Genomic DNA, 16,482 nt, shown 5'->3' on the forward strand with positions numbered 1-16,482 from the left:
ATCTCCTGCATTCCCAATATGGTGTAGAGTATCAAAAGGGAGGATTCGCCCGACCCATATTAATACTGTAATAATATCATCATCACGAAATAGGACATTCGGAAGTCTCTTAGCTCACATATGTATATAAATCGCCCGACTTTCACTTCTAAAGTCTTTGCAGTCACATTTGAGAAGAATCCCTTGATATCTTCTCCCAACTTTGCACTTCACTTTCTTCTTCCACAAAACGTGTGAATTTTGATCGAAATCGGTTAAGATTTCGATATAGCTCTAACATATATATTCGTCCGATTTAAACTAATATTGCGATTATTTGGCCATTTGTTAGCCGATCCACATGAAATTTCGCACAAAAAAAAATCCCTTATGTCTTCCGGCATTGCTGTTGAATTTCATAGAAATCGGTTCAGATTCAAATATAGCTCCCATATACGAGTATATATTTGCATCATCCGATTTCAGAATTTAAGCCTTTGTCAGCATATTTCTTACCAGATTTTCCTGAATTTTGCACAATGCCTTTTTCTATGGTTTTAACTATGTGTACCGATTTTGGTAAAAATCTTCTAAGATTTAGATATAGCTCCCATACATATTTTCGTCCGATTTTGACTAACATTGTAATAATTTGATCATTTGTTAACCGATCCTCACAAAATTTCTCACTAAAGTTTCAGTTACGATCAATGGATCAGATTAAGAAGCATCTCCCGTTTAAACGTATCTCCTGCATTCCCAATATGGTGTAGAGTATCAAAAGGGAGGATTCGCCCGACTTTAGCCCGCCTTTACATGTTTTAAATAAGCAAGAACACATAACTCAAACCTTTCAATACCAACAAAAATACTGCACCTTCTTTCGTGGCCTGAGAAATTCAAACCCTTTCGGAGTTTTTATACCCTCCACCATAGGATGGGGGTATACTTATTTCGTCATTCTGTTTGTAACTCCGCGAAATATTCCTCTGAGACCCCATAAAGTGTATATATTCTTGATCGTCATTTTAAGTCAATCTAGCCATGTCCGTCCGTCTGTCTATCGAAAGCACGCTAAATTTCGAAGGAGTAAAGCTAGCCGCTTGAAATTTTGCACAAATACATCTTGTTAGTGTAGGTTAGTTGGGATTGTAAATGGGCTGTATTGATCCATGTTTTTATATAGCTGCCATATAAACCGATCTTGGATCTTGACTTCTTGATAATTGCGCACTCTAGCAATTATTATCCGATTGGAATGAAATTTTGCATGACGTGTTTTGTAATGATTTTCAACAACTGTACTAAGTATGGTTCAAATCGGTCCATAACCTGATATAGGTGTCATATAAACCTATCTGGGGTCTAGACTTCTTCAGCCTCTACAGGGCACAATTCTTACCCGATTTGGCTGAAATTTTGGCTGAGGTGTTTTGCTATGACTTTCAACAACTGTACTAAGTATGGTTCAAATCGGTCCATAACCTGATATAGCTGCCATGTAAACCGATCTTGAACCACTAGAACGCGCAATTCTTATCCGATTTGGTTGAAGTTTTGCATGACATTCTTTGTTATGACTTTCAACAACTGTGATAAGTATGGTTCAAATCGGTTCATAACCTGATATAGCTGTCATATAAACCAATCTGGGATCTTGATTTCTTGAGCCTCTAAAGGTCGCAATTATTATCCGATTTGGCTGAAATTTTGTACAACGACTTCCCTCATGACCTTCAACATACGTACCAATTATGGTCTGAATCAGTCTATAGTCTGATATAGGACCCATATAAACCAATCTCCCTATTTTACTTCTTGAGCCCCAAAAGGGAGCAATTTTTATTCGAATTGGCTGAAATTTTACACGACTTCTACTTCGGCCTCCAACAATCAGTTCAATTATAGTCCGAATCGGACAATAACTTAAGCCCCAAAAGGGAGCAATTTTTATTCGAATTGGCAAAAATTTTACACAATGACTTTTACTACGATCTCCAACATTCAGTTCAATTATAGTCCGAATCGGACATTAACTTGATATTATAGATCCGATATCATAGCAATTCTTTCCTTTTATCATATGTTTGCCTAAAAAGATATGCCGGGAAAAGAACTCGACAAATGCGATCCATGGTGGAGGGTATATGAGATTCGGCCCGGCCGCTTTTACTTGTTTCTAATGACCATTTCCCTAACTAACGAGTAAGTTTGCAGATTTTAACAAAAGCAAAGCTGTCTGCTGATTTAGAACTAAAATTTGATAAGATGCATGTATATTATAAATTTTAACATATTAATAAAATTTTTAGACTACAGACAACTTTTATCATTTGAAAATAACATTAAATGTTTGCTGTTTTAGCAAAACAATTTATATTTTTACTATGGAAAAAGCTAAATCCGAAAAAAATGTGCGCAGTTTTAAAACCAAACCAAACATTTTCGCTTTCGCAAACAAAGAAGTTTTATAGTGAAATACTCACTGACAACCACATAGTCTGCAGGACCCAATCTGATTCCATATATTTTTATAAGTCCATTATCTACCACTGTCAAAAAAAATGTTAAAAAATCTCTTCCCTTATTCCCCTTTTGCCTTTTTCAACTTTCTTTTACACCATTGTCTTGCATTAAGTTTTAAAGCTAATTCCGCATAATCCATATGTTCAAGGGAGGACCATGAATATGCCATAGAAGAAAAACCATGCTGCAATGATTCTCTAAGTAGCCTTTTCCCAACGAAATCCCTTCAAACTTTCTTTAATAAGCCATTAGAACAAAACTTTAAGAAGATGGACCGACCATTAACCACAAAAACACTCCGCCAAAGTTCGGCAACATTGTTCATTGGCCATGGGCAGGTAGCCTTTTCGACAGCAAAACTATCCAAAAAGTAAACACACTTTCTTCATACATAGTAGAGTGGAAATTACTTCAAAAGCAGCCAAAAAGTCAAAACGTTTTTCTTTTTTTAAATTTTTGCCACGATGTGCAATATTAACACTACAGCCAGGATTCGACAACAACGGCAACAACCAAAACATTCAGCCATTGTTAGCTTCCATCACCGCAACTACCGAAGATATAGGACCACAGGTGCATGCAATCCCAGCAGGAGTCAATGGGCACAGAAATATGGCGGCGTAAAGCGTTCAGCTAAGAAATTCCTTTAACACACTTGAGTTGCTGCTGGAAAAGGAATATCTTCACCATACAAAATTCTTTGGGTAATTCATTGCTCGATGAGCAGGGAATGTGAAAGCCGTGAAAAAAGGCAGAGCAAAAAAAAAACATGTGATATTTATAGCCAAGCACAACTTACCGTTTTTAAAATAGCTCAAAAACAATTGCGATTCATGATCCTGAACTTCACGATGTTGCACTGGTCCACCATTAAGTAGGTCATCAAGTTGCACGGTCAAAATGGCGGCAGCACCAGCCTCATCCACGGATGTTTCAGAGCCCAACCAAAAGTGCACATCCCAAGAGAGTTGTTTGTCTTTGTTTTGGACAGTCTGCAAAATGTAAAAAAAAAACAAATAATATTAAAAAATTTTAAAACTAAAACCAGTAGGGAAAGGCAAAATTGGGGTGGTGCCGACTGTATAATACACTACACCTACCCTAAAGGTACAAAGTGGGAGCTATTTAAAATTCAAAATATTTGAAAAAATCGCTACGTCAATATAAACTCTCTAAATTATGAATATACTACTAGCATATGCCCAGTCGCTTCCCAGCCCCCGATGGTACACCCAATACCAAGGTGTAACTGTATTGCAATTTTAATAGCTTTAGCCTTATCTATAAAGAAATAACATTTTGAATGTTTTAGTGCCTAACCGTACGAATTGAAAAAATTATCTAGGCGGCCAATAAATACTGTCAAGGTGCAACTGTATCGCAGTTTTAAGATTTTTAGCTTAATACGAAAATAATGTACCATTTTTTACGTTTTAGTTCCTAAATGTACAAATTTTAAAACAATCTTCTTGTTATCCGTTGCATACTGCCAAGATGTACCTGCATCCCTAATTTCATAGATGTAGCTCAGTCTGCAAAAAGTACTACTTTATAGTACCTGAATGAACAAATATTCGCTCGGTACATAATGCCTAGATATAACTGTATTCCAAATTTCAGAGCTGTGGCTCAATCCGTAAAGAAGGGACCATATTGTACGTTTTAGTACCAAAATGGGCGAATATTAACAAAATCTTCTATTCGTCCGATACATACTGCAAGGATGTGCCTGTGTCCCAAATTTCAGATCTGTACCTCAATCTATAAAGAAAGTACTAAATAGTACCAATTACAGTACTTATTATTCCACTTCTGGTACTATTTCAACATTTCATATTTGATACAACTTATCGTATATTTTGGGCACGGTAGCCGAGTTGGTAGCGTGCTTGGATTACCAGTGCCAAGGTCGTGGGTTCGATTCCCGCCAGAAGCCTTGGTCTGTCGCTACTGTGGTATCACAATGGACTTAAAATTGTTTAAGTGAGTCTGTAAAGGACTGCCACTCTTACCTTACCTAACCTATCGTATATTTGTCAAGACATCGATCATTTTTAGCAGTTTTTTTAATTTTATCCTTCCCCGTTCACAGTAAAAGTAAATAAGCTATTTAGTTATTCGTTATTATTTAAACTTACTCAGTCAGCCAACTTATATTTCTTAGTAGAATCTACATATTAAATTTCAGAGGTCTAGTTCAAGCAGCAAAGAAAGTATGACATGGTACCAAATAAGGTACTAAACGTACAATTCTTCCGTTTCCACTACTATTTTACATATTTTCTCTATCCACCCCCTTAATTTCGCAACAACAATCATTTAAGCCAAATTTCGAAGTTCTAACTCTACCCGTTCGCCCTATGCTAAGTTCACCTTTCTCGTACCTTTTTTGGGTAAAAAGTGACCATTTTGTACTTTTGAGTACCTAAACGTACGGTCAGGCGTAATGGTTTAAACATATGTCTTTAACAAGTAAAAATGCGTAAAGTTCGGTCGGGCCGAACATTGGATACCCACCACCTCGGGTATATATGTAAACCACCTTTTGTTAAAATCCGGAGAAAAATGCATACCTTATGTCGCATAGCAGCTATATCGAAATATGTTCCGATTTGGACCAAATACTTATTACAAGTACAAGTAATTGCTCAATTGTGAATAAAAAATATTGGTCTTTTAAGTAGCTTTATCTAAAAATAAACCGATCTGAACCATATACCACACGGATGTCGAAAAGCCTAACATAAGTCACTGTGTCAAATTTCAGTCAAATCGGATTATAAATGCGCCTTTTATGGGGCCAAGACAAAAAGAGATATCGGTCTATATGGCAGCTGTATGCAAATCTGGACCGATTTGGCCCAAGTTTCAGAAAAATTTCGAAGAGCCCAACACAACTCACTGTCCCAAATTTCGACAAAATCGGACGCCTTTCATGGCCTCAAAACTTTAAATCGATAGATCGATCTATATGGCAGATATATCCAAATCTGGACCGATCTGATCCAATTTGAAAAGAAATGTCGAAGGGCCTAACACAACACACTGTCCCAAATTTCGACGACATCGGAAAATAAATGCGCCTTTTATGGGCCCAAAACCTTAAATAGAGAGATCGGTCTATATGAGAGCTATTGTATATTCAAATCTAGACCGATATGGGCCAAATTGAAGAAGCATATCGAAGGGCCTAACACAACTCACTGTCCCGAATTTCAGCAAAATGGGATAATAAATGTGGGTTTTATGGGCCTAAGACCCTAAATCGGCGGATCGGTCTATATGGGAGCTATATCAAGATATAGTCCGATATAGCCCATCTTCAAACTTAACCTGCTTATAGACAAAAAAAGAATCTGTGCAAAATTTCAGCTCAATATCTCTATGTTTGAAGACTGTAGCGTGATTTCTACAGTCAGACGGACGGACATGGCTAAATCGTCTTATATTTTTATGCTGATCAAGAATATATAAACTTTATAGGGTCGGAAATGGATATTTCGATGTGTTGCAAACGGAATGACAAAATGAATATACCCCCATCCTTCGGGTATATAGAAGAAATTTTAGGAATCATGATAAAGAGCCTTTAAAAATGTTTATGGAAAACTTAAATTTTGGTTTTAAAAAATAATCTCGAGGTAAGATTGTCTTTAAAGAGTTTTTCGCTGAAAATTAGTCCTTAAAAATTTATTAAAATGTAGTCTTTAGAAAAATTTTATGAATTTTTTTAATTAAAAATTTTGTCTTTAGAATAGATTGTAAAGAATTTTTGTCTTTTGTCGGGTTCGGGCCCGAGGGCCCCCCCTGACTACGTCCCTGATTGGAGCTATATCTAAATCTGAACTGATTTCGAACAAACCTCTTAGATATTGTGGAAGTCGTCGAGGAAAGCGTTGTACAAAATTCTGGGAAGATTGGTCAATGAATGCGCTTGCAATGGTTTCTATAAAATTCACCAAAAATGTCGAGGGTCACAAAAAGTCTTTCCTGCCAGAGGGAATTGCTTAACAAATGAGCACTTTAATGCAAAGTTTCTCAAAATCGGATGAACATATATATGGGAGCTATATCCAAATCGGAATCAATATTTTCAATTTCAACAAGATTCGTCTCTACGTCTCTACAAGGGTATGTGCAAAATTTGAAAATGATCGAATGAAAATTGGGACCAATTATTTGTACATAAATTAAGATCGACAGACGGTCATAGCTAAATCGAATCGGTAAGTTATTCTGAGTCGATCGGTATACTTATCAATAGATCTATATCTCATCCTGGGTGTTACAAACAAATGCACTAAGTAACAAATGTCACAGTGGCGATGTAGGGTAAAAAAAATCTGACTGAGCTGTAAGGCTTGCACATAGCATATGTGTGTAAGAGATCATGAAAGCATGAAGACATACATTAATGCGAGATAAAATATATTGGGTTGAATCATTTGTAAAAGTTTCAAACTAATCACACTACTTGCATGAGTATACGATTCGGAATTTATTTTGCATACCTAAAATCATAGTATAAACTAATTTAGGGGGTATACTAATCTAGTTATTCCGTTTGCTATTCTAAGTATTGATCTGGGACCCGATAAAATGTATGTATGTCTTCTTCAGTCTAAACATTCTAAGTCGATCTAGCCATGTTCGTCCGTCTGTTGAAATCGCGATAGTGATCGAACGCGTAAAGCTTACCGCTCGCAATATTGCACTGAAAATTTTTATTGACATAGGTCGTTTGGAATGGCAAATAGTCCATAGATTTGTATATAGCCCATCTATAAGGTGGTACTTCGACTTGACTTCTTGAGCCCTAGCATCTGCAATTATTATCGAATCGGGATGACACGTAGTTTACTGTAACGACTTTCAACAATCATGACAAGTACGATTCAAATCAGTGTATAGTCTGATAAAACTCTCATATAAACTGATCTCCAGATTTGATATCTTGCCCCAATTTTTATCCGATTGGATTGAAATTTTGCATGTATTGATCTGTTGTGACTTGCAACAATCGTGCCAAGTGTGGTTCGTCCATTAACGACAAGCGGCACTTGTTGACGTAGTGGAATAACCAATAACTCGACTCGCGAGGGCGAGCACCTGCGACATCGCTATATGTTATGCTGAATCAGGTGAGTGACGCCTTTGGTGCTCATAGATAAACGAGTGAGGGCTCAATCGCCTACTTCGTAGTACAACCGCATATATGGGTAGTGTATTATATGGGTAGTGTATTATATTGGGACTAGCTGTGTTGCATAAAGGAGTAGTAAATATACACGCTTTTCATTAGTCCCTCGCACCACTGAGCTAATTTCCTCATTAACACCCAAAAAGTGGTCACATTAAAAAAATAATTTCCTTGGCCTTTATGGGTGGGCAAGGATGTAGCTTGGACTCTATATCTGATACTCTACTACACCAACATATTCAAACTTCACAGAAAACGAAAACTCCCAAAAAAACCAGTGAGTTGTTCAACTACTTGCAGTAGCAGAGGTATGATGTTATTCAAATACACATTTTTTGAGGGTGAAAAGTTCTCCAAAACTTTTATAGTGTCACACACATAAATGAATTTTCACCTTTTTCGCACATACCACAAAAAAGGAAAAGTTTAGGTGAAAAGGTGAAAGAAAAGTACATAATAACATGTTTCACTATTATGCGAATTTGTATGGATATGAAACACATATTCATCGGAAAGTTTTATGAAATAACTGTTATTGGTACTATTATGTATGAGTTCGTACTTACATTTAAGACAATGAAGGAGTCACCAGTGTAGAATTTACCATAGTTATTTTTGGGATATGCCACAGGTTCGAAATTCTGAAATAAAAAACGGAAAAAATTCAGGTATTGAATCAAATGAAAAAACAAAAACTTGATGCAGGCATATTTCTTAGACGAGGGCTGAGATATAAAATTCTGGTGTAATTATGAAAATGCTAATTTTTATCACCAAAAACGGTTTTTATACCCTTATACTTATTTCCTTATTATGTTTGTAACACCTCGAAATAGGCGTCTAAGACCCCATAATATATATATATATATATATATATATATATATATATATATATATATATATATATATATATATATATATATATATATATATATATATATATATATATATATATATATATATATATATATATATATATATATATATATATATATATATATATATATATATATATATATATTTTAAGTCGATCTAGCCATGTCCGTCCGTCTGTCTGTCGAAAGCACGTTAACTTTCAAAGGAGTAAAGCTAGCAGCTTGAAATTTTGCACATATACTTCTTATTAGTGTAGGTCGGCTGGGATTGTAAATGGCCCAAATCGGTACATGTTTTGATATAGCTGCAATATCAACCGATCTTGGGTCTTGACTTCTTGAACCTCTAGAGGACGCAATTTCTATCCGATTTGAATGAAATTATTAACGTGGTGTTTTGTTATGATATCCAACAACTGTGCCAAGTATGGTTCAAATCGGTCCATAACCTGATATAGCTACCATATAAACCGATCTTGGGTCTTGAATTCTTGAGTCTCTAGCGGGCGCAATTCTTATCCGATTGAAATGAAATTTTGCACGACGTGTTTTGTTATAATATACAACAACTGTGCCGAGTATGATTCAAATCGGTCCATAACCTGATATAGCTGCCATATAAACCGATCTGGGATCTTGACTTCTTGAGCTTCTGGAGATCGCAATTATTATCCGATTTGCCCGAAATTTTGTACGACGGATTCTCTCATGACCATTAACATACGTGTTTATTATGGTCTGAATCGGTCTATAGCCCGATACAGCTCCCATATAAATCGATCTCTCTATTTTACTTCTTGAGCCCCCAAAGGGCGCAATTCTTATTCGAATGGGCTGACATTTTACACAGGTCTCCAACATATAATTTAATTTTGGTCCAAACCGGACCATATATTGATATCGCTCTAATAGCAGAGCCAATCTTTTCTTATATTCTTTTTTTGCCTAAGAAGAGATGCCGGGAAAAGAACTCGACAAATGCGATCCATGGTGGAGGGTATAAAAGATTCGGCCCGGCCGAACTTGTTGGTCGATTTATTTTGTACTTTTATGTATGGGCACTTAAGTATCCCCATTTGATACCCCAATTTTTGCCAATGACCCTCTTGCAGGTGTTTGGGGAACATTTCGCATTTTGGACTATTCCAAAAATTTGGATTTGATTCCAGCAAAACAGCACTCTAACACTACGTACTTGGCTAATAGGAATAGCTAGAAAGATTGCAAGCTTCCCTTCCCGCTCGTCTGCAACATGATAGCCTATACTACCATTTTTACTCTGTTTATTTTTATTTTTAATATCAATAAATTCAAGCAGTCAAATTAAAATCTAAATGAACACGCAGCATACAATTTACTCAAAGGCTTGAAGATGTCCATCGTTATGCCCATGAAAGCAACAATTATTTCAATTCAACTTCAACTGATGATGTTATTCACTAACTCAACCTAATACGCGAATACAACACATTATGCTCATTGCTTTATCGCTTGAATCTCATTGATGTTTCATTAAAAAAATTAATTAAATTTTAATTTTTTCCTCTTGCAAAGAGATATGCTAAACATGGTCTTCTTATCGGCATCGTTTTCTAAGAAATTAAATTAATTTTAATCGGCGCATTAAAAAAAAGAGCTATGGAAAAGACAGTGAATAAAATGGGTATTTATACAACAACAAAAAAGAGAGAATAAATTTATATGTAGGTAATTATGCATGTTTGTACAATATATATGCATTACATACCTACTCACAATTGTATGTTATGTATTGTACATAAAGATTCAAATAAATTGTTTAAAGCATGGCAAAAAAAGATTCGTGTATGCGCCCCTTTTCATGGGAGAGTGAGCTTAGCTTGCCTATACCGCCAGAGGAAAAACGTAAATTTATAATTAAAAATTGTTATCTCAATTAAAGGGAATCATCTCATCTCTACTTGTTTTTTTTGTTGTTCGATAGAGCATGCAATTATATTTAAGCTATTATAACTGTTGCAAATGTTTTAATCGAATTTGAATAAATTGGCTTTTTTTGCTATCCAAATAAATGCTGCCATTAACTTTAAACTGTTTACAGTTGAAGAAAATTTTTATTTTAATAGCCATGCAAGAGAAACGTTAAATTAAGTCGAGATCAAAGTCAACCGTGGGTTTAAGAAGTCAAATTGTATAGGTTTATGTGAGATATACAGCGGTCAAAAAAAGTATTCATCATTCAATGTTTTTTTTTTTTAATAAGTCTACAAAAGACAATTGGAATAAAAACATGTTAAACTAATGATGCAGTAGTGCTTGTGTGATATATATGTACACAATTTCATTTTTTTTAAAGAAAAAAATAGTATTTATTGTAACAAAAAGGGCCATTTTACAGCTGAACACAAAAAATTAAACAAAAAAAGTATTCATCATTGCAAAAAAATAAATAACATAATTTAAAAAAATTAATACTTTGTTATTCGACCACCGCGTCTTATAACTTCTTTTAAACTGTTTGACATCGATTGGACTAATTTAGCGGTTATATTTTGGTCTATATTAGTCCATTCCTCCATTATCACCTGTTGCATTTGACTCTTGCTCGAAAAATTGCGCGTTCTCAATTTGCGTTCGAGACGTTCCCAAAGATGTTCAATTGGGTTCAAGTCGGGACTTTGAGGAGGAGTTTTAATGACTTTGGGGCAGTTATACAGCATCCACATCTTGGTATTTAAAGCAGAATGTTTGGGGTCATTATCTTGATAATATTGAAAGTTATTACCAAGCCCAAGTTTTACAGCACTATCTTTTAAATTCCTCTTTAAAATGTCAATGTAATACTTATGATCCATTACTCCATTAATAATTTCAAGATTTCCCGCTCCTGAAGCCGCCATACACCCCCAAACCATTAAACCACCTCCACCATGTTTTACAGTAGCAACTGTGTTTCGTTCTTCAAGCTCTGTATTTGGTTTTCTGTACACTATGACCTTTCCATCGCACCCAAAAAGATTAAACTTGCTCTCGTCTGCAAAAATGACTGTTTTCCAAAATGATTCGGGCTGTTTTACATACATTTTTGCGAAGTTTAGCCTTTTCACTCGGTTTATTTTATTTATAAAGGGCTTCTTACGTGCAGTTCTTCCTCTGTAACTATGCCTTTTGAGTGTATTTCGAATTGTTTGTGTAGTAACTTCCTTCCCTAAATATTCCATAGTGTTTTTACGAAGAATGGTCGCATTTGTCTTCGGAGTTTTCTGAACTTGCCGCACTAGCCAACGCACATGTCCAACTGAAAGTGCTTTTGGTCGACCAGATCTTGGTTTATTGTCAACAGTTTTCGTTTCTGTCCACTTTCTGATGATGGATTGTATAGTAGATCGTGGTCTATTTAATATTTCACTGATAGTTTTTTGAGTTAAACCATTCCTGTGGTGTTTTATTATCAAAACTTTTACCTCATCAGAAACCTCGTTTTGCTTACGACCCATTTTGACAAAAACTATATTTTCAATGAAATTAAATATTTGCTGTCAAGGGCAAAGCCTCCTTTACTAAATAAAACAGAAAAGGGGGATTCCCAAATAATATTTGAATTTGACTTTGATGATAGCACATCAATGATGAATACTTTTTTTGTTCTGTTTTTGGTGTTATTATATAAAATTGCATTTTTTGCGCTAATTAAATTTATTTTTTGAATTGATTTTAAAACATATTACGAAAAATAAACTATTGCATAAAACTGCATTATTTGTTTACTTTAAATTTTCTTCAATTACCCAAAATAAGTGAATTTATTATCAATTTTGCTAATGATGAATACTTTTTTTGACCGCTGTATATGAAAAAGTAGATGGATTTTAATAAAATTTATACGTAGGTTTTGGAAGGGTAGAAAGAATGCAAAATTTTTTACATGAACATTCCATTAAGGAACTTCTAACATATCAATGATTGCCGTTTGATTCAAGTTAAAGCTCAATGATAAGGAGCCTCCTTATTTAACCGACTCCGAACGGAGTGCCGTAATGCGACACCTCTTTGTGGAGAAGTTTATTTAAGCTCAATGATAAGGAGCCTCCTTTCTATAGCCGACTCCGAACGGAGTGCTGTAATGCGACACCTCTTTGTGGAGAAGTTTATATATGGCTGTCATACCGAATGGTACAGTACCTCACAAATGTCGCCAGCATCAGGAGAAGACATAACTGTAACTCTCCGTTTACGAATGATTTATTGCAAGCTCTCATATGATCACCTAAAAGAAAAGGATACATGTTGTGCTCTGTGTGAACAAACAAATTCTTATATGCAACATTTAGTTTCCTGCCCCAAAATAAAATTGCCAGGAAACAAATATCTCTCAAAAACTAATTTGTTAAAAATTTACACAGATTAAATAAATTAAATTTTTTTAATATCACAGTTTCGAAGGCATTGGTCCAATAGTTCCTCCATCACAAAATCGGCTATTATGGACGAGGCTGCTGTTCCCATAGGCAATCCTCGGTTTCTAAACAGACAACGGCCGACGAAGATGATCGCATAGTTTTTAGTTTTTGTTTGCATTTTTGTAAGTTAAAGTATGGTATAGGTGATGATAAATATTGTCCTTATACAGCGGTCAAAAAAAGTATTCATCATTAGCAAAATTGATAATAAATTCACTTATTTTGGGTAATTGAAGAAAATTTAAAGTAAACAAATAATGCAGTTTTATGCAATAGTTTATTTTTCGTAATATGTTTTAAAATAAATTCAAAAAATAAATTTAATTAGCGCAAAAAATGCAATTTTATATAATAACACCAAAAACAGAACAAAAAAAGTATTCATCATTGATGTGCTATCATCAAAGTCAAGTTCAAATATTATTTGGGAATCCCCCTTTTCTGTTTTATTTAGTAAAGGAGGCTTTGCCCTTGACAGCAAATATTTAATTTCATTGAAAATATAGTTTTTGTCAAAATGGGTCGTAAGCAAAACGAGGTTTCTGATGAGGTAAAAGTTTTGATAATAAAACACCACAGGAATGGTTTAACTCAAAAAACTATCAGTGAAATATTAAATAGACCACGATCTACTATACAATCCATCATCAGAAAGTGGACAGAAACGAAAACTGTTGACAATAAACCAAGATCTGGTCGACCAAAAGCACTTTCAGTTGGAGATGTGCGTTGGCTAGTGCGGCAAGTTCAGAAAACTCCGAAGACAAATGCGACCATTCTTCGTAAAAACACTATGCAATATTTAGGGAAGGAAGTTACTACACAAACAATTCGAAATACACTCAAAAGGCATAGTTACAGAGGAAGAACTGCACGTAAGAAGCCCTTTATAAATAAAATAAACCGAGTGAAAAGGCTAAACTTCGCAAAAATGTATGTAAAACAGCCCGAATCATTTTGGAAAACAGTCATTTTTGCAGACGAGAGCAAGTTTAATCTTTTTGGGTGCGATGGAAAGGTCATAGTGTACAGAAAACCAAATACAGAGCTTGAAGAACGAAACACAGTTGCTACTGTAAAACATGGTGGAGGTGGTTTAATGGTTTGGGGGTGTATGGCGGCTTCAGGAGCGGGAAATCTTGAAATTATTAATGGAGTAATGGATCATAAGTATTACATTGACATTTTAAAGAGGAATTTAAAAGATAGTGCTGTAAAACTTGGGCTTGGTAATAATTTTCAATATTATCAAGATAATGACCCCAAACATTCTGCTTTAAATACCAAGATGTGGATGCTGTATAACTGCCCCAAAGTCATTAAAACTCCTCCTCAAAGTCCCGACTTGAACCCAATTGAACATCTTTGGGAACATCTCGAACGCCAATTGAGAACGCGCAATTTTTCGAGCAAGAATCAAATGCAACAGGTGATAATGGAGGAATGGGCTAATATAGACCAAAATATAACCGCTAAATTAGTCCAATCGATGTCAAACCGTTTAAAAGAAGTTATAAGACGCGGTGGTCGAATAACAAAGTATTAATTTTTTTAAATTATGTTATTTATTTTTTTGTTTTTTTGCAATGATGAATACTTTTTTTGTTTAATTTTTTGTGTTCAGCTGTAAAATGGCCCTTTTTGTTCCAATAAATACTATTTTTTTCTTTAAAAACAATGAAATTGTGTACATATATATCACACAAGCACTACTGCATCATTAGTTTAATATGTTTTTATTCCAATTGTCTTTTGTAGACTTATTAAAAAAAAAACATTGAATGATGAATACTTTTTTTGACCGCTGTACGTGTTTGTTTATATATTTTGTTTTACGTTAGATTTTCATGAAAATGCCTACCAAAGGATGGGCGAAATATTGAAAAATAAATGAAAATTTAAATAAAAACCCGTAAGGAAAGGCAAAAGTCGGAAGGTGCCGACTATATAATACCCAACACCACTTCGTACATGTAGTACTTTATATATGTAGAGCTTATTTCGAAATCTAGTCAGACTTTAATTGGGATACCAATTGAAAAAGCAATTAAGAACCTTGTAAGATTTTCCTACCATAGGACAAAAGATTTGGATTTCCACATCATTAAAAGGCCATATCGGATAAAAGATTATATAGGAGTTATATCGAAACCTGCGCCAATTTTAATGACACATACCTGGACATGAAATAGAACAACTCACACCCACCCTATATTGTAGAGATATGACCAAAATCGTGGATTTTACTGCCTTAAAAGTCCATATCGGATGAAATATAGACATTGGAGTTATATCTAAATTAGGACTGATTTCAATGAAATTTGCACATGTATTGGTACGTCAATTTAAACGTCTCATACAAAATCGGACGAAAATTGTGGATTCTACAGCCTCGGATGAACGGATCGGATGAACGATATATATGGGAGCTATATCTAAATCTAAACCGATTTTTATAAAATTTCCCAGATATGTTAAGATCAGTAATAAAACAATCCATGCCAAGTTTTGTGCAGATCGGTTGAAAATTGTAGCTACTGCGGCCATTTATGTGCAAATCAGGCGATATATATATATGAGAGTTATATCTAAATCTGAACCGACTTTGATGAAATATTGCAAATATGTTAAAATCAGTAACGAAACAATCCATGCGAAATTTTGTGCAGATCGGTGGAAAATTGCCTTTACTACGGCTATTTAAGTGCAAATCGGGTGATACATATATATGGGAGCTATATCTAAATCTGAACCGATTTCGATGAAAATCAAAAGCGTTCGTCCTTGGGTCAAAAAAGTGATGAATGATGAAGTGAATGTGCAAAATTTCGAGATGATTGGATAACAAAAACCACCTGCACTTTGATTACAAGAATACAAAGACTTACAGACGGACATGACTAATTCGAATCAGAAAGTGATTCTGAGTCGATCGGTATACTTATCAATGGGTCTAGCTCTTCTTCTTCTTAGCGTTGCAAACAAATGCTCAAATCTATAATACCCTGTAATACAGTGGTGGTGTGGGTTATAAAAATCTTAATGGATATGAATGCATTTTTGTTGCATATCCTCGATCTTCGGTCAGGGACTGCCTTTTCTCTTCAGCAAGATTTTGTCTAGCTATCCCCACGCAGGTAGCCTGCCCTAGGCCGATGATGAAACAATCTTTAAATGCCTTAAAATTTATTAAAATTCAAATATAGAGAAATTCTTCTTTGATTACCTAAGCACAGCATAATTATGCTTTTATCAATTTGTCATATTAAAAGTTTCATTTTTCCTTCCCCAAGACTGAGCGAAGCAATTAAGCCGTATGCATATTTAAAATGTTCTATTCGAAATCTTGCATAATCTGCTTCCTACCCATTTCCAATCCATCAGCACAACATTAATTCAATTTTAAACCATTTTTTTTTCATTCTTTTCTCATTTACAATAATTTATTTTCACTCAACTACTA

At 34.8% G+C, this 16,482-nt stretch overlaps 1 protein-coding gene across 3 annotated transcripts in view; it reads right to left on the bottom strand.

Moving 5' to 3' along the window:
• The window catches only part of LOC106084472 (gelsolin), a 134,045-nt gene that overhangs the window by 14,815 nt on the left and 102,748 nt on the right, over positions 1-16,482 (bottom strand). For 2 of the 3 annotated variants that reach the window (XM_013248174.2, XM_013248175.2), the window contains 2 exons: positions 8,272-8,346; positions 3,305-3,497 (listed from right to left, as the gene is read on the bottom strand). In XM_013248174.2, coding sequence (XP_013103628.2) covers positions 3,305-3,497; positions 8,272-8,346 — 268 coding nt within the window. The remainder of the gene's footprint in view (positions 1-3,304; positions 3,498-8,271; positions 8,347-16,482) is intronic. The other variant, XM_059364115.1, reaches the window with a different exon arrangement.

This window comes from Stomoxys calcitrans, chromosome 2 (assembly GCF_963082655.1).
Source record: "Stomoxys calcitrans chromosome 2, idStoCalc2.1, whole genome shotgun sequence".
NCBI classification, from domain to species: Eukaryota; Metazoa; Arthropoda; class Insecta; order Diptera; family Muscidae; genus Stomoxys; species Stomoxys calcitrans.